This window comes from Accipiter gentilis, chromosome 16 (assembly GCF_929443795.1).
Source record: "Accipiter gentilis chromosome 16, bAccGen1.1, whole genome shotgun sequence".
NCBI lineage: Eukaryota > Metazoa > Chordata > Aves > Accipitriformes > Accipitridae > Astur > Astur gentilis.
In genome coordinates, this window is record NC_064895.1 from 792,667 (window position 1) to 819,048 (window position 26,382).

The 26,382-nt window shown below is 68.6% G+C and overlaps 4 protein-coding genes across 9 annotated transcripts; 1 reads left to right on the plus strand and 3 right to left on the minus strand.

The window, feature by feature from the left end:
- Nucleotides 1-1,788: 1,788 nt before the first annotated feature.
- Nucleotides 1,789-7,850, minus strand: GDF11 (growth differentiation factor 11). Its single transcript, XM_049818872.1, has 3 exons — nt 7,388-7,850; nt 2,826-3,199; nt 1,789-2,178 (listed from the first exon to the last, which is right to left on the minus strand). Exons 1-3 carry the CDS (start codon nt 7,746-7,748, stop codon nt 1,798-1,800), a joined length of 1,116 nt encoding a protein of 371 aa, XP_049674829.1. The 5' UTR covers nt 7,749-7,850; the 3' UTR covers nt 1,789-1,797.
- Nucleotides 7,851-9,025: 1,175 nt separating this feature from the next.
- On the plus strand, nt 9,026-15,393 carry CD63 (CD63 molecule). 4 transcript variants are annotated; one of them, XM_049818869.1, is made up of 8 exons: nt 9,110-9,180; nt 9,913-10,124; nt 10,203-10,263; nt 10,360-10,560; nt 10,647-10,821; nt 10,929-11,255; nt 12,329-12,402; nt 14,031-14,213. In XM_049818869.1, exons 2-8 carry the CDS (start codon nt 9,921-9,923, stop codon nt 14,084-14,086), a joined length of 1,098 nt encoding a protein of 365 aa, XP_049674826.1. In that variant the 5' UTR covers nt 9,110-9,180; nt 9,913-9,920; the 3' UTR covers nt 14,087-14,213. The 4 variants fall into 4 exon arrangements, with proteins under 4 accessions (XP_049674824.1, XP_049674826.1, XP_049674825.1 ...); XM_049818870.1 differs by lacking the exons at nt 9,110-9,180; nt 9,913-10,124; nt 10,203-10,263; ... (1 more) ...; nt 10,647-10,821; nt 10,929-11,255 and adding exons at nt 12,037-12,134; nt 14,316-14,390; nt 14,476-14,571; ... (1 more) ...; nt 14,890-14,973; nt 15,090-15,393 and having other exon boundaries at nt 14,031-14,219; XM_049818867.1 differs by lacking the exon at nt 14,031-14,213 and having other exon boundaries at nt 9,026-9,180; nt 10,929-11,452; nt 12,329-12,404.
- An 84-nt stretch (nt 15,394-15,477) lies between these two features.
- Nucleotides 15,478-18,975, minus strand: RDH5 (retinol dehydrogenase 5). Of its 3 annotated transcripts, none has more exons than XM_049818878.1 (5): nt 18,840-18,975; nt 17,380-17,701; nt 16,506-16,764; nt 16,264-16,427; nt 15,478-16,191 (listed from the first exon to the last, which is right to left on the minus strand). In XM_049818878.1, the coding sequence occupies exons 2-5, from the start codon at nt 17,690-17,692 to the stop codon at nt 15,968-15,970; spliced, it is 960 nt and encodes a 319-aa protein (XP_049674835.1). In that variant the 5' UTR covers nt 17,693-17,701; nt 18,840-18,975; the 3' UTR covers nt 15,478-15,967. The 3 variants fall into 3 exon arrangements, with proteins under 3 accessions (XP_049674835.1, XP_049674834.1, XP_049674836.1); XM_049818877.1 differs by lacking the exon at nt 18,840-18,975 and adding an exon at nt 18,114-18,131; XM_049818879.1 differs by lacking the exon at nt 18,840-18,975 and adding an exon at nt 17,792-18,072.
- Nucleotides 18,976-19,262: 287 nt separating this feature from the next.
- BLOC1S1 (biogenesis of lysosomal organelles complex 1 subunit 1) lies at nt 19,263-21,445 on the minus strand. The gene is made up of 4 exons (XM_049818907.1): nt 21,337-21,445; nt 20,931-21,003; nt 20,115-20,247; nt 19,263-19,668 (listed from the first exon to the last, which is right to left on the minus strand). Exons 1-4 carry the CDS (start codon nt 21,395-21,397, stop codon nt 19,558-19,560), a joined length of 378 nt encoding a protein of 125 aa, XP_049674864.1. The 5' UTR covers nt 21,398-21,445; the 3' UTR covers nt 19,263-19,557.
- Between the last annotated feature and the right edge of the window lie 4,937 nt (nt 21,446-26,382).

The window sequence follows — 26,382 nt, forward strand, 5'->3', positions numbered from 1 at the left end:
GGGAGCCCGGCGCGAGGGGCCCTAAGTGCTTCGGCGCCAGGTGGGGTGGCCAGGGTTTGGCGCTGCCGGGGTTCAGCACCGCCGGGCCAGCGCCGCGTCCTCGCCCCAGGGTAGCCTCATCCTTGTAAGCGCTTTGGGCTCCGCGGAGCCGGGGACAAGTGCTAAACATCCCGGGTGCCCCCGGCTCCCCGGCTCTGCCCCCGGCGCCTTCCCGACCCCGGCCGCCCGGCACCGTCCCTAAGTGCTACGCGGGGTGCGGACGTGCCGGACTGGCCTGGCTGCGGCCATGGGGTCATTCCCCACACGGTCCCGGTGCTTCTGCCCCGCGGTGCCGTGGGCGAGGAGGGATGGAGGCGCGTCTCCCGGCCAGAGCCGTCCGGCACCCTCGGGATAAGTGCTGGGGCCGGGGTTTGGGGGGGGTCCCCCAGGCCGTCCCCCCTGGCCGGGCAGAGCCGCCGTTTCCACCCTGGCGCGGGGCTGGCGGCCGCCTGGCGCCAGGGACGGCTCCCAGCCGGGACCCAGCGTGGCCCCGGTTGCATCACTCCGGCCACGGCGCAAGTGAAGGGGAACCGCCGGAGCCGCTGGGGCGGCTGAACTCTGGAGAAGGCGGGAGCCTGTTCTCACGCGAAAATAATCCAAACGCCGAGGGCAGGGGGAGGCGAATCTGCCGCGTAAGCGGAATTTCTCCCCAGCCGGAGCCTCCGTCCAATTCTGGCCAGTGTCGCCTCCGGATAACCCCGAGCCGCTGGCCGCCCTCCCTCCCGCCGGAGGAGACCCCCTGAGCCACTGGCTCCTCCGGCCGCCCCGGGAGAGTGCTGGGTGCCGGGGTGAGCACCACTGTCCTGTCGGCAGTACCGGGACAATCATCACCATCCTGCCGGCAGTGCCAGGGCCGGATCCGAAGCGTGGGCGGCAGCTCCGTTCCCGTGGCCGTCAGTGGCCGTCAGTGGCCAGGGATGCCACGGGATGCTGGTGGTGCTGGCTGCCACCGGCCGGTCCCCAGGGGGGCTCCAGGCTGAAGCAGCCCCTCCAGAGCTGTCCCTGCCATCGGGTCATGGGTGCCGGGCCGGTGCCGGCGACGTGAAGGGAGGGACCAGGGCAAGTGGGGGCTTCCCGCAGCAAAGCGCCGGCCGGGAGGGTGATTAATAAATAAATAAATTAAAGAAGGGAGACGGTTTCCTCCTGGGCTGGAGCTGCTGCCGGCGCTTGCGTGGCCCAGCCGCCCCGGCGCGCCCATCCCGGGGGTCCCGCTGCCGGATCCTGCCATCCTTGCTCTGGCAGAGGGCCCAGAGTGGGGCTGTGGTGACGGGGCCATTGGCTGCTCGGGGATGGGGCCACCCACCCTTGGATGTCACCTTGGCCACGGGGTGGGCAGGGATGTCCCCATCCCCACTGTCTCTCCGGAGGCACGGGGAGATGCGGGGTCTGCTCGGCCTCCTCTCCCCATCACCGTTGAGCCGGGGTGGGTGAGCCGTCCGGTGAAGAGCCGTGCTGCCGTGCTGCCGTGCCGTGCTGCCGTGCCGTGCTGCTGTGCTGGGGGTCCCGGCTGCCCCTTCCCTTCTCCGTCCGGTTGCTTTATTGCACAATGCATGTCGAAGCGCGGGTTTGGTGCAGCGTTTCTCCGTGGGATTTTCTTCTCTCTCTCTCTCCCCCTGACATCCAAAGGAATTTAAACGCTTGTTCTTTGTATTAAAAAAAAAAAAAAAAATCAAGAAAAAAACCCAAAAAACAGTGGAAGAAAAGAGGAGTTTGTTGGCGGAGGGGGGTGCGGGGTGGAGGGGCAGCACCAGCTGGGCTCTAAGAGCATCCACATCTGTCAACCACCATGCCCGGGATCTTGCCGTAGATGATCTGCTGTTTGTCGTTGAAGTAAAGCATGTTGATGGGGGACATCTTGGTGGGGGTGCAGCAGGGCCCCGCCGAGCCCCGGGGGTTGGCCTGCTGCACCAGGTGGGTATGGGGGTACTTCTGCATGAACATGTACTCGCACTGCCCCGAGCAGTAGTTGGCTTTGTATCTCTTGGGGGCGATAATCCAGTCCCAGCCGAAGGCTTCGAAGTCGACGGTGAGGGGGTAGCGGCAGCAGCGCGACTCAGTCGAGTGCTCGTCGCAGTCCAGCCCCAGGTTCCGCCGCGAGCGCTTGTTGTTCTCCAGCACCCGCAGCTCCATGAAGGGGTGCTGGGGGGAGAGGGAGGGGGGGGCGTGAGCCCCACACGCTGATCCACCGTCCCAGTGTCCCACCATCCCAGGTCCCACACGGCCCTGCGGAGCTGTCACCAGCCCCACAGAGCTGCCACCAGCCCCATCGAGGTGTCACCAGCCCCACTGGGGTGTCGCCAGCCCCGTGGAAGTGTCATTGTCCCCACAGAGCTGTGACCACCCCTGTGGAGTCATAACTGGCCCCATGGAGCCGTCATTGTCCCCATGGGGCTGTCACCGGCTCCATGGAGGTGTCACCGGCTCCATGGAGGTGTCACCAGCCCCATGGGGGTGTCACCGTCCCCGTGGAGCTGTGACCAGCCCCGTGGAGCCATCACCAGCTCTGCAGAGATGTGACCGCTCCCACGGAGCTGTCGTCGTCCCCACAGAGCTGTGACTGTCCCCACGGAGCTGTAACCGTCCCCACAATTGTCACCAGCCCCACAGAGCTGTGCCGCCATCCCCATTGCCCCCCCCACGCTCTCCAGTTCCCCAGGGATGGCTGGGAGCCCCGCGCCCAGCCGAGCACCGGGGCTGTTGCAACGCCCCACGAGCTCCACGCAGCACCCATCCCCAGGGACTGTGGGGACCCCGAGCCACGTGCCCACCCTGCGACGGCCACCTACCAGCCCTTCGGCCCCGGGTCCCAGCGAGGTGACGGCCAAGTCGTTGCCATTGGGGTCGAAGGCGTTGATCTCGATGCCCCAGTTGTTCTGCGGCTGCTTGAACCAGTTCTGCAGCACGTGCTTGAAGTCGATGCTCTGCCAGTGCCCGATGCGGGAGTTGAGGTCGATCTTCAGGGAGCGGATGCGGATGTGGCGGCTGCCTTCCTCCGTCACCGGCTTCAGGCGGAGGATCTGCAGGTAGACGGTGGAGGTGTGCTGCACTGGCCGCAGGTACACCCACAGCTGCGCCTTCACCACCTTGGTGAACATGATCTTGGGGCTGAAGTTGAAGAAGCAGCAATGGGGGTTGCCCTCGATCTGCACCACGGGGTCCGCTGTGGGAGGAAGGAGGTGTCAGGGGCGGCCCCGGGACCCCCCCCCCCCCCAAAAACCTCCATCGGACGCAGGGTCGGGGCGAGCTCCTCCTCGGTCGTTAGGAGTTGAAGGTCGGGTCAGAGGCCGCCCCAGGGGTCATTGCCCCTCCATTCGCAATAAGGTCCCCGGCTGCCCCCTGACCCCGTGTCACCGGGGATTCATGATCCCCCGCGGGGGCTGCGGGGACTGAGCCCCCAGCTGAGCGGGGCTGGGCTGAGCGGGGTGGGGGGCTCCGGCCCCGCAGCACCTGCTCCGGGGCAAGCCGGTTCCCAACACATCCCTGCGTCAGAGCCGGGAACGCACCCGGTCCCACAGCTCCCGGGGATGCGGGAAAGCCCCGAGGAGGGTCCCTGGCACCAAGCCGGGTACCACCGGGCTCCCTGACAGCGGTCCTGCCAGGCCTGCATCTCAGAGGACATCCAACTCCCACCCTCTCATCTCCCACCCTCCCATCTCCCACCCTCCCTGGGCTTGTTTTCGGGGCAGCCCCACACCTCTGCTGGCCTCGGCAGAGCAGCCAGCGATGCTTCACCCAGGACCCCGGTGGGTCCTGCCCAGGGCGATGCTCTCAGAGGTGGCGAAGGCGAGCGGCTGCCACGGGGACAGGGACACCCACCCCGCTGGGATGACAACCCCGAGCACAAGCATCCCTCGGAGCCGGGGGTCCCCGGCCGCCCTCCCCCAGCCCCGCGGCAGCACCCCGACTGGAGCCGGCCCCGCGCTGGCCCTCCCTGCTCAGCAAACATCTGTGTCAAATTGAGCTGGGAATTTTTCCCCCCCCTCGGTCGCCCGCGCAGCCCCCTCCCCCTGCCACGCACCGGTCAGGTTTAATAGCACCCAGCTGCAGCGCGGGGCCATTTGCTGTGTGCGAGGCCTCCCCGAACACATGGGGGTCACGACACCGGCCGCAGCCCCGGGAATGCCATCCAGCCCCCCGCCGCGCCGCACATAAACCAAAGTGACAGGGGCTGGGGGGCCGCGGGCGCCGGCCGCCCAAACGCCTCCCAGCAATTTGCTGCGCACAAGCCCCCGATTAAACCCGCGCTCCCCCGAGACCCGCCTGGGGAGCGTTTCCACCCCGCTCCGGTGCTGCCCATCCCCTCGAAGCCACGCTAGTGTCCCCCCCCCCAGCTGCCAACCCCGGGACAGGTTGTGCCCCCCCAGACCCTTGGTGGGGGCTTTGCCACCCGTCACCATCCCAGTCTGGGCCGGTGGCCACCTTGAGGGGCTCTGGGTCCCCAGTGGTCCCGGTGGCACAGAGGCTCCCCGTGGCCTTAGGGGACGCGGTGCTGGTTTGGTCCGGGCTTGCCGTGGCTGGCACCGCGGCAAGGTCGGTGCCGGTGGGGTTGTTTTTGTAGGGTCTCCGGGTGAGAGATGCCAAAGCAGCGCTGGAGCCGGCGCAGGTCCCTTGAAGCTGCCACCGGCTTCACACCAAAGCCCCTCGCCGCCGTGACGGCAGCACCGGCAGCACCGCTGACCCTCCTCCGGCCCGGGACTCGGTCTGGCATCCCGGGGGACACCGGGCGGCTGCGGGTCCGGGGACGAGAGGGGGGTGTGGGGTGCCGGGGAAGGGGGGGTCCGAGCGTGGGGGCTGTGCCACGCTGGCTGCTCCTGGCACGGGGCTGCGGCGGTGCCAGGATGCTCGTCCGGTCGCTCTGGCAACGGGGGATAAAGGTTACCGGGACATCGGTCACAGCTGAGTATGTGCCGGGAGGGGGGTGGCCCCGAGCCCCCCCCCTCTGCTCTTTGTTCCCACCGGGGCCGGATTTGGGGCTCCCACCTCTGCCCCGTTAACCCCTCGCCTGCCACGGGGGACTGGAGACCCCCCCGGTCCCGGGTACCCCGGGGACCCACCCCAACACCCTGAGATGCCACATGCCAGCGATGCCTCCGTGATGTCCCCTCGTCCCCGCTCCCACCCGTGTCCCGCTGACCTTGAGCGGCTCTGGCCCCGGCGGGGCAGCAAGAGGCACGGGCGGCCCCCCCGGCCCCCACCAGCCCCTCGCTCCGGCCCGTGCCCGGCCCGAACCCCCCCCCCCGGCCCCCCATTGCCCCTCATTAAGGTCCCTCCACCCCGCAGGTCGCGGGGGTCACGGGTAGCCCCTAAATGGGTTTAGGACCCAATTAACCTTCCCGGGTTCCTTCTGCAGTTAAGAAAAAACCCGGGGGGGTGGGGGGTGCTGGGGGTGGTGGCTTGGGATTAACTGGGGCGGGGGGCGGCCGGGGGGAACCCGAGAGCTTTATGGCTCTGCTGCCTATAAAGCCCTTTCCCTCCTTCTGTTCAGGAACCATAAAACCCCACACAATTGCCACGGGGGGGGCGAGGAGGGAGGAAAAATCATAATAATAACGGAGCGGCCGCAGCCAAGGCAAGCCGGACCCGGCGGCGCATCCGGCTGCGGGGCTGGGGGCTGCGGGACCCCCAGAGCGGGGCCATGAGGAGCCCGGCCGGCTGGGAAGAGGGGCCGCCCTCTGGTATTTATTTTGGGGGGCCCCCGAGCTGTTAAGGGGCAGGAGGGGGGGCCGGGGGCAGCGAGCGTTAACGCGGCGCAGGGAGGAAAACCCCAGCGTGTTGTCAATTTTATGGGTAATAAAATTTCAAAGCCGCCCGAGTCTATTAATGCCTGGGAAGGAAATTCGTCGGGGGGCTGCAGGAGGGGGGGGCAGCGCCTCACACTTCCCTCCCTTCCGCTCGCCCTTCGCACCCGGCCCCCCCAGCCCCGCTGCCCGGAGGTCCCGCAGCCCCCTGCGCCTCGGGGGTCCCGCAGCCTCATCCCGCCACTGGAGCAGGTGGAGCCGGGGCCGGACACAAGGGGAAACTGAGGCACGGAGAGATGAGGGGTGCACCCACTCGGGCGCCCCATCCGCTCTCCCTCTCCTCGCCCACAGACTGACAGACGGATGGACGGAGCCACGTCACGGTGCGGCAAAGCCCCCGCGCCCCGTCCCCTTGCTGCCTTCCCACCGGGGACCACCGCGCCGGCCGTGGGCAAGCCCGGGGCGGTGGGCACTTGCCTGTCCCCAGCACACCCTGCCGTCACCCTGCTGTCACCCTGCTGTCACCCTGCCACGTGCCGCGGCAGGAGGTGAGCGGTGGCACCCGCTGCCTGGAGGGGCCCTGGGGACCGGGAGGTCACCGTGCCATCTGCCCTGTGCCCCCAGACCAGTGCTGGTGCTGGTACCAGATCCCAGTACCCAGTGCCAGGTCCCAGTGCCAGTGCTGAGTCCCAGTCACCAGTGCCGCGTCCCAGTCCCCAGTGTCAGGTCCCAGGCCCCAGTACTGAGTCCCAGTCACCAGTGCCGGGTCCCAGGCCCCAGTGTCAGGTCTCAGTCCCCAGTACTGAGTCCCAGTCCCCAGTGGTGAGTCCCAGTACCTATTACTGAGTCCCAGTCCCCAGTGCTGGGTCCCAGTCCCCACTACCGAGTCCCAGTACCCAGTGCCAAGTTCCAGACCCTAGTGCCAACTTCCAGTCCCCGGTACTGACTCCCAGTCCCCAGTTCTGACTCTCAGTCCCCAGTACTGACTCTCAGTCCCCAGTGCCGGGTCCCAGTCCCCAGTACTGACTCCCAGTTCTCAGTGTTGGGTCCCAGTCCCCAGCACTGAGTCCCAGTACCGGGTCCCAGACCCCAGTGCTGGGTCCCAGTCCCTGCTACCAGGTCCCAGCACCCAGCAGCCATTCCCACTCCCATCTCCCAGTTCCCGGCGCCCCGTACCGGCTGCCGGCCGGGCTGTCCCCGTGTCCCCGGGACTTGCCACCCGGGGGATTGGATGGGGGTGTGGGGGGGGACGACACACGGACACTGGTGGGGGCTGCAGGTCGGTGCGCAGGGCGAACGCGGGGGGACCCCCAAGGGGAACCGGGCAGCCCCGGGAGGGGGAGAACGGGGATGGGGAGCCGCGGGGGAAGAAGGGGCACCCCGGGGTGGGGTGGGGGGGGGGGAACCCCGGAGAGACGATGCCCACCGCCGCACGGGACGAGGCGAGCGAAGGGAGAGAGGAGAAGGGAGCCGGGGAGAGGGGGGGTGGTGGAAAGAACCGGGAGGGGGGACGGTGGGGAACGGGGACCCGGGGTTGGGGGGGGTGGGGGGGGGGGAGTCCGCCGGCGAACTTTGCGGCGGCGGCGGGGCGGAACAAAGGCGGCACTGACTTTCCTGGGCCATGCTGATGACGGTCTCGGTAGTGGCGTGGTACTCGTCCTCCTCCAGGTACTCGTCGGGCTGCAGCGAGTCCCCCTGGAAGTCGTGGAGGTCGAGGAGCTGCTGGAGCGGGGGGGCCTTGGGCAGCAGCTGCTTCACCACCTCCCGGGTGATGTTGGGCGCTTCCTTCAGCCGCAGCTTGCTCAGGATCTGAGACTTGATGCTCTCCAGCCGCAGCTCCTTGCTGTGCCGCCGCCACAGACACACCGGGCAGACCGGCTCCGAGGCGGGGGGTTGCGTTTCCAACGATTCTCCCCCCCCCGCCGCCGCCGCCACCGCCAACGGCAGCAACCACAGCAATACCGGGGCCATACCGGGAAAGCTTCTCTCTCTCTTTTTTTTTTTTTTTTTTTTTTCCCCTTTTCCTTCTTCTTCTTCTTCTTCTTCTTCTTCTTTTTTTTTTTTTCTTTTTCTGGTTTTCGTTTTTTTTTTTTTTTTCCTCTTCTCCCCCCACCGGATCGCCCCCCGCCCCCCCCCCCCGCCCCCCGCTTCCACCGCAACGCGTAAGAGGCGCGGAACGGGGGGAAGGCGGTAACGGCGGCGGGGGCGGGGAAGCGGGGGGTTGGTGAGGGACCGGCGGTGGGGGGGGTGAAAAGGGGGGGGGGGGGAAAGAAAAAAGCGGCGGTAGCGGCGGCCCCGGGGTTTTATACCCCAAGAGAAGTGTGTCGTCAGCGGCCTTGATTGGCTGCGGGCGCACAAAAGAGGTTCTGGCAGGGGCTTGTCACCAGCCGCCGCCGGCCCCCCGAGCACCGGGAACGGCCCCGCCGCCACCGCACGTTGCCCGGTTCGGGTCGACACCCCCCACCGCCCCCAATCCATCAAACCCACCACCCCCCCCCCCTGTCGCTGCGGTTGCGGCGCGGCGGGACCCAACTCCCGGCAAGTGCGGCGGGGCCGGGCGTTCGCCCGGCCCCGCCGCACTTGCCGGGAGTTGGGTCCCGCCGCGCCGCCTTTCCCGGTCCCCCCCGCCCCGCTCCCGGAGGACTCCTCGGAGCTCCCCCCCCCCCCCCCCCCCGCCCCGGTGCCGACCCCATCAGAACCATGGAGAGGGCAAGAAGGGACGTACGACCGCGCCCGTGGCACCGGGGCTGCACCGGCAACCGCTCCGGTGGAGGGCAGACCGCGGGGGGGTGGAACCGGCCCGGTGCTGTCAGGCAGTGGGGAGATGGAAGGCGGGGGGGGGGGGGGGGGGGGTTCCCGGTAAAGCGGAGAGGGAGGGGGGGAGAGGAGCGCTCCCGTTACCCGCCCCGGTGCCGGTGAGCGGGGCAAGCGCGTTCCGCCAGGGGGCGCCGCAGTGCCGCTCCGGAGCGGGCGCGTCCACACCGGAGCCGGTAAAACCGGCGCGAAGCGAAGCGCCGGGAGGAGAGCGCCACCGCGCGGCGCGGGGGGGGGGGGACACACAAACGCACCGGCTAACCCGGGGTTCGGAGGGGGGGGAGGGGGGGAGTCGTTGTCGGTCCCGGAGCCGGGGGAGGCGTATCCCGGTGTGGGAGTTTTCCCCACGGCGACGGCATCACCGCTTCCCGGTGTCACCGGTCCCGGGGGGGGGGGGGGGGGGGGGGGAGAAACGGAAGCGGGGGGCGGCGCTCGGAGCCCCCTCCCCGCCACGCGTGGACACCGGGGTTGCCCCCCCCTCCTCCCGCCGGGCTGCGGGACCGAAGGGGTTAAGGCCGCGGCGTGACGTAGCCCCGCCGGCCCCGCCTCCCGGGCCGCCCCGCAGGAGCTGTCAGCGGCCCCGGCCCCGGTAACGGCAACGGGGGGGGAGGGGGGGGGGGCGGGTCCCGGGATTCCCCCGGGGGCGTCACAAGGGGTGGGGGCCCCTCCGCGGGGAGGGGGGGGGGGGAACCCCGGGACGGGGTCTCCCACCCGGGGGGTCCCGGGGCCGGGGGTACCCCCCACGTGGCGCGGCCCCGGGGCAGCACTGCGGGCGGGGCGCTGCGCGGTGGGGTGGGGTGCGCGGCCCCATCATACCCCCCCCACCTCTCGGGGGGTGCGGGGTGGACCTGCCTCACCCCCCCCCCCCCCCCCCCCCCCCCAGCCCTGGCTGCTTCCTCCTCCACGCAGGACAGGCCCCCCCACGCGGGGACCCCACGGCGGGGCCACGTCCTTGGCTGGGCACAGCCCCGTGTCCCCATGACCCCCCGTCCCCATGTCCCCCCATCCCCACATCCACATCCCCACGTCCCCATGTCCTCCTGTCCCCATATCCCCACGTCCCCACATCCCACGTCCCCACATCCCCATATCCCCACATGTCCACGTCCACGTCCCCAGCCCTGGGCTGTGGCCTCTGGCAGCGGAGCAGGATAATTTTAGCCAGGTCCCCACCCCGGGGCCAGAGCCGGGCAGGATGCGGCCCTGGGTGCTGTCCACACCCAGCAATTATCGGCAGGGCGCTCGGGGCCGGGACCGTGGGGCCACGCTGGGAGCGGGGAGGTGACCGGTCCCCCCCCCTTGAGCGCCACGTCCCCCCAAGGCCCGGCCATGGCGGGGCTGCTGCAGGCCCTGGTGGGTGCCTCGGAGAAGGCGGCGCACATCGCCCGGCTGTGCCGGCGAGAAGAGCCCCTCTTCCAGCTGCTGGTGGCCGAGAAGACGGGGGCCGACAGGAACAGGAGGTTCCTGCAGGACTTCAAGACGCTGGCGGACGTCCTCATCCAGGAGGTCATCAAGCACGACCTGGGGAAGGAGGTAAGGGACGGCCTGGGGGGGTCCCCAGGGTGCCCCCACATCCCCCTGGGCCGCGGCTGAGCTGCCTTGTCCCCCCAGTTCCCCGAGCTGCAGGGCCACATCCACGGCGAGGAGTCCAACGAGTTCAAGAACGGGCAGGGTGAGTCTCGGGGGAGCAGCGGAGCCGGGTCACGTGCCCCCCGCCCCCCCAACACTGGGGGCCACGGGGCCGTCGCTGATGTCGGGGTGCTGGCAGGGGAGACGGTGGCGGTGCGGGTCTGCGCCACGCCGGGAGACACCGCGGCCCTGCTGCTCTCCGTGCTGGAGCCCGAGCGGGCGGCCGCAGAGCTGCTGGCGGCCGCCGTGCACCGGGACGTGGCGCTGGAGGATGTGGAGTTGGCCGGCGTGGCGCTCAGCATCCCCCCTCAGGACCTGGCCATCTGGATAGACCCCATCGGTGAGGGCGTGCTGGGTGAGGGTGGGTTGGGGACCCCACCGCCATGTACCGCAGCTGAGCCCTGGCAAATTCGGCTGCACCCGCAGACTCCACCAACGAGTACATCGGCGGGCGCGAGGACGTGGCCCCCGTCGACGGCATCGCCCCGGCAGGGCTGTGCTCGGCGCTGGTGCTCATCGGGGCCTATGACCGGGAGACGGGCTGCCCCGTGCTGGGTGTCATCAACGAGCCCTTCTTCCGCCGGGACCCCCTGACCCGCAGGTACCGGCACCGGTTGGGTGGGCACGGACGGATCCCAGCCCCCAAAGGCGGGGGAAAACCTGGGGACCCGGTGACGGGGTCTGCGCTCAGGGTCCCCGTCCCCGCAGGTGGCAGGGGAGGTACCACTGGGGTGTCGCGTACGGGGACACGCGGCTGTGCTCGCTGAGCCCCCCGCCGCCGCGCCCCGTGCCCTGCGTGGTGCTGAGCCGAGCGGAGGGGGGAGCGGTGCGGGTGGCCTTGGGCCCCCTCTGCGGTGACCGCCTGCGCTTCGCCGCCGGTGCCGGCTACAAGATGCTCTGCGTCATCCTGGGACTGGCGGACTCCTACGTCCTCTCCGAGGGCAGCACCTTCGCCTGGGACGCCTGCGCCCCCCACGCCATCCTGCGGGCCCTGGGCGGGGGTGTCGTGGCCCTGGCGGGGGCCCTGCGGGAGCGGCGAGCGGGCGACACCGGGTCCCCCCCCGAGCTGGTCTACAACCGCCCGGTGGAGGGGGCGGTGGGGGCCGAGCGCTGGGCAAACCGGGGTGGCCTCGTGGCCTATGCCCACCCCCAGCACTTGGAGGCCGTGCTGGCCGCGCTGGCCGCCGTGCCGGGGCTCTGAGCCCACGGCGGCCGGGACCCCGGGGTGTAAGGTAGGGGGTAGCAGGGACCCTGGGGTGCAAGTTATAGGGTAGCAGGGACCCTGGGGTGGCTGGGAACAGGGTTGCCAGGACCCCGGGGTGGCAGGGACCAAGAGGTACAGGGTGTCGGGGACCCCAGGGTGCAAGTTATAGGGTGGCTGGGACCCTGGGGTGCAGGGTACATGGGGTGTCTGGGACCCCGGGGTGAAGGATGTGGGGTGGCAGGGACCCCGGGGTGCGGGTTACAGGGTGGCTGGGACCCCGGGGGTGCAGGGTGTGGGATGGCAGGGAACAGGGTCCCCGGGACCCCAGGGGTGCAGATTTCGGGGTGGCAGGGACCAAGGACCACGGGCCGACCGGCCCCCCGGGGCGCAGGGTCCTCCGAGACCCCCGGGGTGCGGGACAGGGTGGGAGCTCCGTGTCCTGGGACCCCCCGCGGTGTAACCCCCCCCTTCCCCTCCTTGTCCCCCCCCTACGCGGGGCCAGCGGCTCCGCCACATTAAAGTGTCCCTCGCACCCGCGTGTCTGTCCGGGCCGGGGCCGGGGCGGGACCCACGCGGGGCGGGGGCGGCGGCGGCGGCGGCGGCGGCGGCGGGGGGGGGGCCGGGGCGGTCCCGGGGCGGTCCCGGGGTTGCCTGTTGACTCGCCCCGGCCGTCACATGATTTCTGAGGACACGGAGGAGCAGCGGCGCCGGTGAGCGCCCGGGGCGGGGGGAGCACCGGTACCGGTACCGGTAGGGCGGGAGCGGGTGGGGAGCTGCACCGGGAGCGGTCCCGGGACGCCGGGGCTCGGACACCGGGAGGGGGGCGGGGGTTGTGGACCGGGACAGGGGGGCTCGGGGACCGGGCGCGGTGCCGGTACCGGGGCTGAAGCGGCGGCTCCCGCAGGACGGACCATGGCGGTCGAGGGCGGGATGAAATGTGTGAAGTTCCTGGTTTTTATCTTCAACTTCATCTTCTGGGTGAGTGCGGGGCCGGGGGGAACCGGGAGGGGCGCTGGGGGGGACGCACACCCCCCGGGGGAGCCGGGGAGGGGGCTCCGGGGCCGGCAGAACCGGGCAGACGGGCCCTTCCCCGCCGTGGCCCCCCCCGGGGACGGGCCCGCCCCAGCCCTATGGCAGGCAGCAGCCCTTCCCCGTGTTGCCCTCCCTCCGTCAGCTTCTTCCCCCCCCCATACGGCCCCTTTGACACCCCCTTCCCCACCCTTGCAGGCCTTCAGCTGGGTGTCATGGGGACCCCGGGGGGGGGGGCCCTGCTGCCCGGGGGGGGCTGCAGCGGGTGCTGGGGGGGGCCACAGCTGGGGCTGCAGGGGGGGGCACAGGGGGTGAGGCTGCCCACTCTGGGAGAAGCCTGGCACCGGGCTGCGTTGCGGCCATACGCCGCCATCAGTAGGTTCCAGGGGTAACGAGGCTGGACAGGGCGAGGCTGGCACACCCCGGCCAAGGGAAGCCAAGCCCCAAGGTCAGGGTGGGGACCCCACGGGTGGCCGCGTCCCCCCAGGCCCCACAGTTCCGGGCTGCCTCTGGCCGGGGTCCCCACACAGGACAGAGCGCGGGTTTGGGGAAGTTGGGGTGAAGAAAGAGGCATGAGGAGCCCAACGGCCGTAGTGGGGGGGGCGGGGGGGGGGCAGGCGCCTTCCCAGCCGTCATCTCGTCCCCCCACGCAAGGAGTGACTCGTCCCAGTCCCCACCCTGATCCTGCTGGGCTGAGTCACCCCTGGAGGGCTGGGGGGGGGGCCTCGGGCCACCCGCCAGCAGTGGGGGGGACATGATGGGGACACCGGCACCAGCCCCCCCCCCCGGCCCCCGCCACCGGGAGTGTTTGTGCAGCGGGCGGCTGGGCTGCGCTGTTTACCCACACCCAGCGAGCAAACAGGGCCAGCGGCACTGGGACGGGGCGGGGGGGGGGGGGGCAGCCCCGGTGGGGCTCCCCACTGCCACGGGGAAACTGAGGCCGTGGGAAGGGTCCCACCCGTGGTGATGGAGGGGTGCCGGAGACAGGGCAGGATGGACACTCCTGCGCCAGCACCGGGAAAAGCCGTGGGCATCCTGGCTCCCGTGGGAGTGGGGCTGCTGGTGACCCCCCCGACCCGGGACAGCATGTGCCTGGCATGCCCCCCCTGCCCCGGCACCCCTCGATCTGCCTGCGGCCCCCCTCGCTGGGGGGCTGGTGCTCGGTGTCGTCCCCCCCCTCCGAGGCCTCTCGCCGTGGCCGGAAGGCCGGACTTCCCGGCGTTCCTGCGGCCGCCAGCCCGGCCCCCCCTCGCCGCAGCGGGGCTGGGGAGCGTCCCGCCATGGGGCAGAACCGGGGGCCCCCACCCACCGCTGTGCCCCCATGGGGACATTGCTGGTGGGGCTGTGCTGTGCTGGAATGGGGGGGGGGGGCAGAGAAAATCCACCCCCCCCATCACCCCCAGGAAGGGGGGGGGTCCCCCAATTCGCAGCCAAACCCCAGAGCTGCTCAACTACCCAGAAAGGGAGGATGCTCAGCAGTGGGTGATACCCACACCCTGTTGGTTCTGGGGGGCTGGTGGCTGCACCCCAATTCCGTCTGTCTCGCCCCCCCCCCCCCCCCCCCCCCCCCCCCCCAGGTATGCGGCGTGGCCCTCATCGCCATCGGCATCTACGCCCAGACGGCCCTCGATAAGGCGCTGACGGTCAGCAGCTCCTCCGCCTCCAGCACCCCCGTTGCCATCCTGGTGTTGGGCATCATCATCTTCTTCATCTCCTTCTTCGGCTGCTGCGGCGCCTGGAAGGAGAGTTACTGCATGGTCACCACGGTGAGCACCCTGACCCCCCCCCCCCCCCGACCCCCAACCCGACCTCTTACACCTTAACCCCCCCACCCTGACCCCCACCCTGTTCTCCCGCCGCAGTTCGCTGTCCTGCTCAGCATCATCTTCCTGGTGGAGATCGCCGCCGCCATTGCCGGATACGTCTTTAAGGACAAGGTGGGGACGCGTGGGGAGACGGGGGCGCGGACCCAGCTGGGTGCTGCAGACCCCCGCTCCTTTCTGACCCCCCCTGGCCCCCCAGGTCCGCTCGGTGCTGGAGGAAGGGCTGTGGGACGCCATGCGCAAGTATGGAGAGGACAAACCCTTGACAGAGGCCGTGGATGAGCTCCAGAGTGATGTGAGTAACAGGGCGGCCTTGGGGGTGGGGGGTGGGGGGACATGGGTGTCTGGGGTTCGACTCCCTGAGGTTCCCCCCCCCGGCAGTTCGGTTGCTGCGGAGCCAACAACTACACCGACTGGTTCACCATCGAGCGGTTCAAGGTCAACAACACGGTGCCCCGGTCCTGCTGCCGCATCAACACCACCTCCTGCAACATCCACCCCAGCCCCGCTACCATCTACGAGAAGGTGAGACCCGCCCCCCCCACCCTGTGCCCACCCCCCCTTGCCATGCCCTGGGGGTCTGGCCACCCCCTGAGCCCCTCTGCTCCCCCAGGGCTGCCTCCAGAGCATCGAAGCCTGGATGAAGAAGAACATCCTCATCGTGGCTGCGGTTGCGCTGGGCATCGCCTTCTTTGAGGTAGGACGTGGGGCTGAGACCCACCTTGTGGGGGGCTGTGCCCCCGCCCCCCCTCAGCACCGGGGGGGGGGGCCGTGCAGGATGGGGATCACCCCCCCTCCCCTCTCCCTTTCCAGATCCTGGGCATCATCTTCGCTTGCTGCCTGATGAAGGGCATCCGCAGCGGCTATGAGGTCATGTAGCCCCCGGCGGGTGCCGCGGCCCCCCTGGCTCTCGCTGCCCCCCACCTGGGGGGCTCTGGTGGTCGTGGGGGCTGCTCCCGCTTGCTTGCCCTCTGCAAGCTCCTCTGGGGCAGGGCCCCATGTGCCAAACCCCCCCAGGGGGTCGCTGCCATTGGACCCCTCCCCATGTGCTGGTGAGGGCTGGGGGGGTCAAGGGAACGTCCCAGGATTTGGAAATAAAAATAAAAGCTTCCGTAGAGCCGTGTGTTCCCCTGCACCCGCCAGGCTGGGAGTGGGATGGGGTCCCTCGTGGGTGTGGGGGTTCCCCCTGTGGTCCATAATGCTGCCCTGTCTGATGACTGGAACCTCCCCACCAGGAGCGGACTGGTCCCACTGGGAACGATGAGAGCAGGGTCGAGAGGGGCTGGCATGTGTGGCCTTGGTGGCAGCAGCCCTGTCCCACCCCAGTGCTGGGGGGGCACCGGGGGTCCTGCTTGGCTCGGGGCCACGTCAACAGGACGCTGGGCTGCACCAGGACTGGTGGAATGGCAGTGACGGTGGCAGTGTCCCTGGGGGTCCCCCAAGGGCCGTGGGCCTGGAAGCCACCCCCCACCCCAGCTGCAGTGGGGCTGGGGACCCTGTGTGCCACAGCAATGCCACCAATGGTCCCCGAGCCGTGCAGGGACCCCGTCCGGACCCGGGGCTACCGCAGGGACAAGCGCTGCAGGTGATGGTTTGCACGGCACCCGGGATGGGCAGTTTATTTGCAGCGCTGGAGGGTGGGGTGGGGGGTCTCGCAGCCCTGAGGGGGGGCTGGCGGCTGCAGCAGGGGACTAGCGGACGCGGTGGGCCGGCTTGGGCAGGATGGTGGCCAGGGCGAAGTCGACGAGGCAGGCGGGCAGGTAGGAGGCGGGCAGCCAGAGCAGTTTGGCGTCCCAGCCGGCGCTGTAGCGGGTGCGTGGGTGCCGGGCGCTCAACGCGTGCTCCATGCAGCGGGTCACCTTGCTGAGGTCGGCGTCGCAGATGACGTTCATGATGAGCCGCTGCACCTTGAGGTCTGGGGGAGAGTGGAGGCGGGGGGTCAGACAGGGGAAACTGAGGCAGCAGGCGCCCCCCACTCCCTACTCACACTTGTGGAAGAAATCCTCGCCGTAGCTGAGCCGTGTCTCGGGCGCCAGGCGGTCCCAGAGCTGGCGCAGGGACGCCTCGATGCTCTCCAAGTTGGTCACCGCCGTCTTGAAGAAGCCGGGCTCCACGATGCTGACCTTCACCCCGAAGTGGTACATGTCACGCCTGCGGGATGTACGGCCGTCAGGGTATGGGGTGGGGGGACTGTGGGGCGGGTTGGGGGGTGGGACGACCAGCACTCACCGCAGGCTGTCGGAGAAGGCCTCGATGCAGTATTTGGAGATGCAGTAGCCACCGCCGTTGGCGGAGAGGCGACCCAGCACGCTGGAGGTGTTCACCACCCGGCCCCTCGCCCGTTTCAGCAGGGGCAGGAATTGGAGCGTCACCTCAATGGCCCCGAAGGCGTTGACGGCCATGACCTGGCGGTAGTCCTCCATCCTCATCCACTCCGTGGGGCCAATGGGGTTGGCCACCCCGGCATTGTTCACCAGCCCAAAGAGACCTGGGGGGAGGACGTGGGGACATGACAGGACACGCGAGGTTGGGGATGTTGGCCATGATCCCTGCCCTGTGGCACCTCCCCTGGGACCCCCACCCTCTCTCCAGTGTGCCCTGGTGGGACCCTCCCCTCCATCCTGCCCTATAGCACCTTGCAGGGACCTCCCCACCCTATAGCCCCTCTCCCGGGCTCCCACCCACCCCCTGGCAGGACCCATCTTGCCCCACAGCCTCTCTCCGGAGCCCCCTCATCCTTTGCCTTAGGATGCCCTGGTGGCCACCCCCCCCCCCCCATTCTCCCCTGTAACACCTCATCAGGGACCCTTAATCCTGCCCTGCAGCACCTCTCTGGGGACCCCCAGCCGTGCCCTATACCCCACCCCCCCAGATCTCCCTTGTCTTGCCCTACAGCATCCCTTGGTGGGTCCCATCCTCTTGCCCTATACCATCTCTCCTGAGACCACCCCTCCCACTCCTTACCAGCTCCTGGTGGGACCCCATCCCCCCCGCAGCACCTCCCCTGGGGTCCCATCCTGCCCCATAGCATCTCCCCTGGGACCCCATCCCACCCTGCAGCACCCCCCCTGGGGTCCCATCCTGCCCCCCCCACCCCGCTCACCTTTTTCTCCCACCTCTGCCCGCACCCACTCGACGGCCTGACGGATGCTGTCGGAGCGGGTGACATCGAGCAGGGTGGTGCGGAGGTGACCGGAGCAGCCCCGCTGGAGGCTGTCAGCCCCTTTCTGGGTCAGGCAGGCGGCCAGCACCCGGTAGCCCCGGTGGGCCAGTCGCCGTGCCAGCAGGTTGCCAAAGCCGCTGTCGCAGCCGGTGATGAAGACGTGCTTGTCCTTGACGGAAGGCAGGGTCCGGCGGTCCCGCACCAGCCAGCCCAGCACCCAGGCCAGTGCCGCCAGCAAGAGGTACAGCCACATGGCAGGGGTCTGCAGGGCCGGGGGGGGGGGGGGCACGGTGGGAGAGGAACCCAGGCGTCCCGGGCCGTGCCACCCCCGTGCTCCCCACTAAGTCAATACCTGCACCCCAAGTTGAACCCAGGCTCCTCGCTCGCCGGGTAAAGCCACGCACTGCTCCTCGCGCAGGGGACTCCCAGATCCCCTGCCCCACACCGTGGGGGTCTGACTACCCCCCCCCCTCAGGTGGACGGTGGGAAAAGGCAGCGTGGGGGGGCGCAGGTTGAGGGTTGACCTCAGCTTGCAGCAGGTCCCACATGGGTCTCGGTCTGTGCCCAGGTGCCACGGGGCACCTGGGGACCCCAGGCGGTGGTCCTTGCCCTCCCGGGGTGGGGGGTGAGCACCCTATGCCCCCCACCCACCCCCAGACAAGTCCCTGACCGACCTCCCTCCCGCTGGGCCAGGGCATCCAGGCAGCGTGCCGGGGATTAGCCGGGCGCAGTGCGTCAGCACCTGGCCGGGAACCAGAGCCCACAGGGTGGAACTTGGGGGGGGGTGTCCCAGCTGCTCCCCTTGGTGTAACCCCGTCCCCCTCCTGCCCTCTCAGGGCAGGGACGACCCCAGGCACCCTCCGCTCCTGAGCTGCACGGGTGACCGTCACTGCTGCCTCTGGGACCCCCCAACCCACCTGCCCCATATCCCACCCACCCGTCCTGATAAGGAAGCCCTCTGGGGGGGCTGTGTCCCCCTCCAGGAGCCCTGTTTGGGCGGGGTCTTTGGGGGTGTCAGGATCCCCCCCCCCATTGCACCCAGCAGTGGGTACTGGCTGGGGGTTAAAAACCCACTGAGGCTGGGATGGGGGCGTCCAGGCTGACCCTCAGAGGGGGTGGCGGCCCCCCCTCCCCACCCTTCCCCACCCTCAGGGGCTGTGGGGGGAGACCCAGTGTCTGCCCTGGGTCCCCGGAGCCGGGTGAGGGTCGGGGGCAGGCAGCAGCCCCCTGCCCAGCCTGGATGGCGTGGGGGTCTCAGTGTACATGAGATCCAATAGACTCGTCTCACTGTACCCTGTGGCCATGGGGCAGACCCAAAGACCCGCAAAACGGGGCTCTTGGAGGGGACACAGCCTGGCCTGGGGGGCAGAGGGGACCCCACCCACCGAGCTCCCACCTACCGTTGGCGGGGCAGAGGGCTCCGGCCACTGCTCTGGCTGTGGTGGCAGAAGCCGTCTGAGCCAGGGAGGCCGCGGCCGCTCCTCCCCGTGCGCCAGGGCCAAGCCCGCAGCCAAAGTTCACAGTGGGCCGAGCCCCCCCCCGACACCCCCCTCTGCCGCTGGGTGCCGTGCCAGGGGGAACTTGGGTGCGTGGGGGTACTGGGATACCCCTCACCTTGTTGGGGGACCCTCACCACAGAGGAGCCCCTGACCAGAGCCAGGAGGGTGGGCAACCCCCCAGGGCACGCAGAACTCCCCCCACCCAGGTCCCCTTCCCAGCTCTGGGAGGGGGCATCGCCCAGAGCTGGGGGGGGGCCAAGCTCTCCCCTGGGGGATTAGAGCCCTCCTGGCCCAGAAGGAGCCCTTTGTCCGGGAAAAAAAGGAGCCTCAGAGCCCGAGTTAAGCAGTAAAGAGGATGAGGGGGCTTAGGAGGGGGCGGCCGAGGGCTGTGCCAGGGCCCCGGCACGTGCCTGGCCTGGCCTCCGCACACCGCCCATACAACCACGCTTTATTCCGCCCACGCTTTATTCCGCCCACTCTCCAGTACGGAGGGGTCCCCAAGGCAGCCGGGAGCTGCTGCGGGCATCGCGGCCGGGGCCCACGTTATCTGCCACGACCAGCCGCGGTGGTGGCAGGAGGGGGTTGGGCGGCTGGGAGGGCTGGTGGTGGCAGCGGCGGCTCAGGAGCAGGAGGGCTGGAGCTGCCCCTTGTAGACGTACTCCAGGGCGGTGGCGATGGTCCGCATGTCCATCTCGATGCTGCGAGCCCAGTTCTCCACGTCGCCGATCTCCTGCCAGAATGGAGGGGGGGACTGTCAGGGATCTGCCGGTGGGATTGGGGGTGGCGGGGGTCCGCCCTGCTTTGCTTCCCTCCGGCAGCCGCAGCCCTGCGGGGGCTTGGGGCTGGCTGGGACCCTGCAGGTGCCGCCCGTTGTGGTGCAATCTGACAGCAGGCAGATGGTGCTGCCAGACTGGTCCGGTGTGGAGCTGTGGGGCCAGGGGCTGTGGCTGGGGGGACACGGCTCACCCACCCACCGGCACCGGACAGTGCCAGTGGTGGTCTCCTGGTGCATGTGGGGTGGAAGACTCCATCCCTTGGCTAGCACCGGTTATACCGGGGGGAGTTCCCATGGGGCTGTTTCTTCACATTTCCCAGAGGGAAATCTCCCCTCACCATGCTAATCCAGGGATGGGGGGGGCAACCCTGGAGTCGGGGGGCAGGGACGGGGACCCCCACCTTGAGGGCCTGGTTGAAGTTCTCCACCATGGTGATCCACTGCCCAGTCTGCTTGGCAAACTGGGCCGCCTGCACCTGCAGCGTCTTCACCTCGTGGTCCAGCTTCCGCTGGTTGACGTACGCCTGTGCCACCCTGCCGGGGGGGACACACACGACATGGGGTGGGGGGGACATACACACACAGGGTGTGGGGTCCCACCCACATGGCCCTGGGGAGGGGGGAGTCCCCAGGAAGGGGGGGCTGGGGGCTGGGGGGGGAAGCCAAAGCACTGGGGTGCCATTGGGGGGGGCTAGGGAGGCCAGGGGGTCCCGGGGGGTGTGGGGGCAGGGAGTTGAGGGGGTCCCTGAGCAGGGGTTTTGGGGGGGGGGTCCTGGCTGGGGGTATGTGGGGGAAGGGGCTTGGGGGGATCCCTGGCTGGCAGCATTAGGGGGGCAGGGGTCCCTGGATGGGGGTTTGGGGGGGTCTCTGGGTAGGGTTTTGGGGTGGAAGGGGCACCAGGGTTGTGGGGGGCGGTCCCTGGCTGGGGTGTCCAGGGGTAAAAGATGCTGGGGGGGCTCAGGGGGTCCCCAGCTGGGGGTTTCAGGGAGGATAGGACTCGGGGGGGGGGGCTTGGGGACTCCAGGCCAGGGGGTTTGAGGAGGAAGGGGCTTGGAGGTTGGGGGGGGTCCCGGACTGGGGGGGCTGGGGAAGGCGTCCCTGGAGGGGCTTTGGGCTGGGGGGGAGGCGTGAAGGGGTTCCTGGCGGGGGTTTTGGGGACAAGGGGCCGCTGGGTTTGGGGGGGTCCCGGCCCGGGGGGGGGTCGGTCTCGTCCTCACCCCACGTTGAGGTGATCGACCAGGGCCTCGGTCAGGCGGGTGGCGGCGGCGATGGCCTCCCTGCGCCGCCGCTCTGCGGGGACACGGCCGTGAGGGGCGGCCGGACCCCCACCCCACCCCACCTCAACCCGCACACGCTGGCCGTGACGCCAGCAGGGAGCCGCGTGACGTCAGCGTGCGGGGCGATGACATCACGCTCCACCCTGCCGGCCACCCCCTTCGGCCCCTCACGGCCACGGTTCCCCCCCGCAACCTCTCCCAGCCTTGACGGACAGCCCCGCCGGCCAATGGGGTACGCGCCCGCGCGGCCCCCCGCGGTGAGCGGCGGCCCCCGCCACCAATCGGACCGCTCCCCGGGGGGGCGGGGCGGGGTCGGTCGCCATGGGGACGGTGGGGGCGGGCTCACCCTGCAGGTCCCGCCGTTCGCTCTGCCGCGCCTGGTGCTCCTTCAGCAACCGGGAGAGCATGGCGGCCCCGGTACGGCACCGGCACGGCCCGCGTCACCTGACCGTCGCGTCACCGCCACGTGACCCCCCCGCCGCCCCGCCTCCTGGGGCCTAGAGGGGCCGTAGAGTCCCATTGGGGGCTGTGGGGGCCCGGGTAGGGGCCTAGTTGGGGGAGACAGGGACCCGAGGGGTCTACAGGGTCCTGGGAGAGGGTATCAGAGGGCTGTAGGGGTCCACGGGGTCTATAGGGGTCTATAGGGGTCTGGGTGGTGGCCCATGAGGGTGACGGGGCCATGTCAGGGCTGTAGGGGTCTCTCTGAGGGAGTGGGGAGCTGTGGGTGTTGTAGGAGCCTGGCTGAGGGTCTGTGGGGGCTACAGGAGCCTGGCTGAGGGTCTGTGGGGGCTACAGGAGCCTGGCTGGAGGTGTGGGCACCTGTGAGTACTATAGGGGCGTGTCTGGGGGTGTGGCGTGCTGTAGGGGTTTGTGCTGGGGGATGTATGGGTGCTATAGGGGTCTGGGTGAGGGTTAGAGGTGCCTGAGGGGGCTACAGGGGCCTGGCTGATGGTATGAGAGGGCTGCAGGGGTCTGCAGGGTCTATAGGGGTCTGGGTGGTGGCCCATGAGGGTGATGGGGCCATGTCAGGGCTGTAGGGGTTTGTCTGAGGGAGTGGGGAGCTGAGGGGGCTACAGGAGCCTGGCTGGGGGTCTGTGGGGGCTATAGGAGTTTGGCTGAGGGTCTGTGGGGGCTACAGGAGCCTGGCTGGAGGTGTGGGCGCCTGTGGGTACTACAGGGGCGTGTCTGGGGGTGCAGGGTGCTGTAGGGGTTTGTGCTGGGTGTTGTATGGGTCCTATAGGGGCCTGGGTGCTGTGAGTCTACGGCATGGCAACTGCATGGCTGCCTCATGCGCTGCCCGGGATGTCGGGCTCCCCTTTGCTCTGCGGGTCCCAGCTGTGCTGGCCGCTGGTCCCAGTGGCGGCTGTGTGGCTGAGGGGGGGCCTGGGATGTGCCCCATGAGTGACCAAGAGCCCAGGCACAGCTCGGCTGTGGTGTGGGGTGCCAGGGTCCCCACCCCATCTTTGGGGTGCTGGGGGGCAGGTGAGCCATCTCTCCTTCTCCCCGTCATCTGTGATGAGCAGGGCAGTGCTCTGCTCCCCACTGGCGAGGGGAGAGGCCAGGGGGTGCCTGAAGGATCTGAGCACGACCATTAAACCCACTTTTACTTTCCAGGTGGACCAGCCTGTGCTGCTTGGGAATTCCCGAGCTCTCACCTGCTTCCTGGCTGCTGGGGCTAAATCTCAAATAATCCAGAATCATCTTTGTCAGGGCATCCCAATGTCAGGTACAGCCGCCTGGGCTGTTTGTGTGCCAGGACGTAATGGATGGGGCTGGTAGTGGGAGAAATGAGCTGGCAGGGGGTGGGGGAGAGATGTCCGGGCTCCCCAGATGCAGCTGCTGCCAGCAAAGCGCACTATGAAAATTAAATTGGCCTGCAGAGTGCCGGAAGGGTGAGCTGGCAGAAATGCCGGGATGCGTCTGATCTCACCAGGCTTAATCAGCCTGAGACCTGGGATGAGGTTGGTCCGTTGGCCAGGCGCCGGCTGGCCGCAGCCAAGCAGAGTCAGGAGGAGGAGGAGGAGGAGGAAGATCTCATCATCCCCTCGGGTTGGGTGGGGGTAGGGAGTATGAGGAAGGTGAAAAGGAAAGGCTGGGACTGCGGGGAAGGGGGCTGTGGTTGTGTGGGTTGGTGGTGGCAAGGGGTAGGCAGGGCTTGGGGCACACTGGCAAGGCTCGGGGTGCAGGCAGCACAAAGTTCTGCCTCGTCACAGCCACAGTGTTGACTGTTTCATCTCGCCCTTCTCTCAGGGCAGTCCTGGCAGGGGTTGCCCACTCACGGCCCCATCAGGAGCGGGATGTGGATCTCCGCATCGCAGCTGGATTCTCCCCATGGATTCCGTTTCTTGTTCCTTCACTGTCTTCTTGCCTTCGTGCTCTGAGCTGGTGACCTGGAGGAGCTCTGGCCACAGCACAGCTACAGGAACTTGAGCATAAAATGTGGCTAAAGATAAACTAGTGAATGGGTAAAAATAACCCCAGCTTACTCCCCACACGCCTGTCTGATGCTGGCCCGCTCCAGTTACACAAACAAGTTCTTGCCTGCAGGAGCCCCTGAAGCCTTGGGGAGGGCAGAGGAATTTATTTTGTTGTTCCCATCATTAGCTGACGAGCGTGCCGGGCTAACAGGGGTGCTGTTGGGCAAAGCATGCTCAGGGTCTGCATGTAGTGGGGCCACTGTGCTCCTCCCTGCACCTGGGCTTGGCATGTGTTGGGGTCGGCTGCTCCCCATGAAAGGTTTGGGTGTATCCAGGGGGGGTTTGGTGTTTGCAGGGATAACTGCTGGCAGCTCTCCCGCCCGCCCCGGGAGGAGGTACCGCTCCCAGAACCGCGCCAACCCGGTTCCTGCCCTTCCTTCCAGAGGAATGAAGATCGCTGCCCAGTTGTGGACCTTTGCTGGTGACGGCTGACGGGCGCCTGTGGGAGTTCACACCTCTCCCAGGCGCTGGCTCCAGCTCTTGGCACGCGCTGGGGATGTGCCTCGGCTTCCCTTGGTGACGCTGCCTGGAACAGCAGCGAACCGCCTTCGCGTCTGCCCCGAGAGGCATGACCGGCCCAGGCTGTGGGCACAGGAGCTGCTCCTGTGTGTGGCTCCGCCGCCTCCCCCGTCCTCCCTCCTCTCCCACCATTGCAGGATGCTCCATGGGGAGGGCCTGGATTCAATTCAGCCCTTCACAGAGTTACAAGCGCTGGCGAGGTGGTTTGGCTGCTCTGGGGGAGCCCTCGGGAGCGTTTCCCTCCCTCCCTCCATCCATGTGGAAGTGAGCAGTGGGTCCCCTCCTCGCCCTGCCCGAGCTCTGCTCCTGGCCCTCGCCGCTCCCTGACTCCAGCTGTTTCTACGCCCAGTGGCAGTGCTTCCCCGCTCTCCCACTCTCCTGCTCCTGACCCTGCAAAAGCCTTGGCGAGAATCCTGGAGCAGATCCTGCCCTGGCTGTGGAAGCGGGATGGAGATGTCCCCATGTTGCCCCTGGGTTCCGCTGTCCTTAGGTGGGTTGGGGACCTCAGCCCTGCTTGCTCCCACCTCCCTGTGCACTCCCCCCCATCTTGGCCGCACGATGCGGAGGCTGCTGGGGTGAGACTGCAGCTTCTGGGAGCTCAGGGTTCAAATCCAAACCAGGGCTTGGAGCAAGGGGAATCCTCCCAACAAGGAGTTTTCTTCTGACAGGCGAGTTGCTGTCTGACCCCCCCCCCTTTTCCCTCGCTCACCCCCCAGCTATGAAAACCCTCGTGCTTCATGCCTGAGCCACTGGGAATGGCGTCCTGCCGTGAGCTGGGCCGGGGGAGGGGGAGCGCTCCCCTTGGTAAACCCTGCCTCATTTGGAAGTTGGCCCTTGCACTGAAAATAAAATTCTGTTGAGATGGCATGGAGGGGATGACAAAGCCCGCTGTGGTGCCAGGAGTGACCAGGCTCCCGCTCTCGCTGCCTGCTTGTCCGGGGGCAGCGACGGCCGCTCGTGCCGTGCCTTGTGCGGCAAAGCCGGCCCCGCTGAAACCCAATCGCCGGCAGCTGGTGCCGGGGTGGGATGAGGCCGTGAGGCCCCCGGAGCCCCGAGATGGGAAGCGTCCTGTTGTCCGTTCACGAGGCGGTTTTGGGGTTGGAAATCCCTGACCCGCTGGGCTCTGAGGCGGGGGGGCAGGCCTCCAGGATTGCTGCTGTTGCTAATCCAGAGCAGCTGGTTTCTCCGGCATATTATCGGGCACGGTGCAGGGAGCGGAGTGAGCTCTCTGCCGGGACCCCGCTGTGGCAGCCCCGAGGGTCTGTCCTGGCATTGCTTGGGATGTGGGGCTGGCTCCCCCACAGCTGGAGTGCTCCAGCCTCGGATTTGGGTCTGTTTGAGGGAAAATAAAGCCGATTTGGAGGCTTGGGTGGGAGGAGGGAGGCTTGAGAGTGTGTTTTCCCTGAGGTGATTGGTTTGGAAGCTGTGAAGAGAGCCAGGTGGCAGAGCAAGTTGGGGTTGCACGCTGGGATCCCATCTCCTCTCTCCCTGCTCCTGGACATCCTGAAGCCTTAATAAGATTTTTTTGGGGGTCCTCTCTGTGCTAAGGGGTGGCACTGGGACCCGAAGTCATGTTTTTATCTAGATGAGCTACTCACCCAGCTTCCCGGCCACCACCACCTTCCTTTCTATTTATACTCGGCCTGATGCTTGCGTGATGCCATCCTCTTCATCGGGCAGCAGCAGCTGGACGGGAGAGCTGATGGGGAGCTTGGTGCTCCCCTGCTGGGTGGGCGATGGGGTGCGAGGGGGGGGCTGCAGGAGGCTGAGCAGCCCCCGGGGACTGGGTCTGTTCCCGTCCTCCGCTCCCAGGCAGGGATCGGCTGTTTCCCACGTCGGGAGCGTGACGGCTGGGACGTTGGGAAGGGATTTGGGCTGCGCAAGAGGAAAGAACGGGTGAGCGTGGGGAGGGCTGGATGGCAGCCAGGCGGGGGGCGATTTGGGGGGGGCACGGACCCTCTTGGCCTTGCCTTCATTTCCCCCGAACACAGGGCTGGCTGGCAGTGAGGAGGAGGAGGAGCTCGGGGTGAAGGACTGTTCTTGCATCTAGCGTGGAGCTGGAGCTCATTCACACAGCCGGAGCAGCCCTGCCAGCTCCCAAATATCTTCACAGGCCTTTGGAGAGCGGGAGAGGTTAAAAATAGCCAGTGTGCTGGAAAATATGACAGCCCCCCCCTTTCCCTCCCCCCCCCAAGCTGCCGTTTGGGGCACGGGGCCGTGCTCGAGCCACAACTGCTCCCGTGGGACCCTGCTGTGCCGGTACTGCTGGCCCCCCCACCCCCCAGGAGCCTACGAAGGCACCGGCCCCTTTGGTGTGGGGGGTGCGGGGGTCCCACTCTGCTGGGGAGCCAGCTGCTCCTCTTGTTTTGGGGTGCGGGGGGGGGTTTACTCCTCTC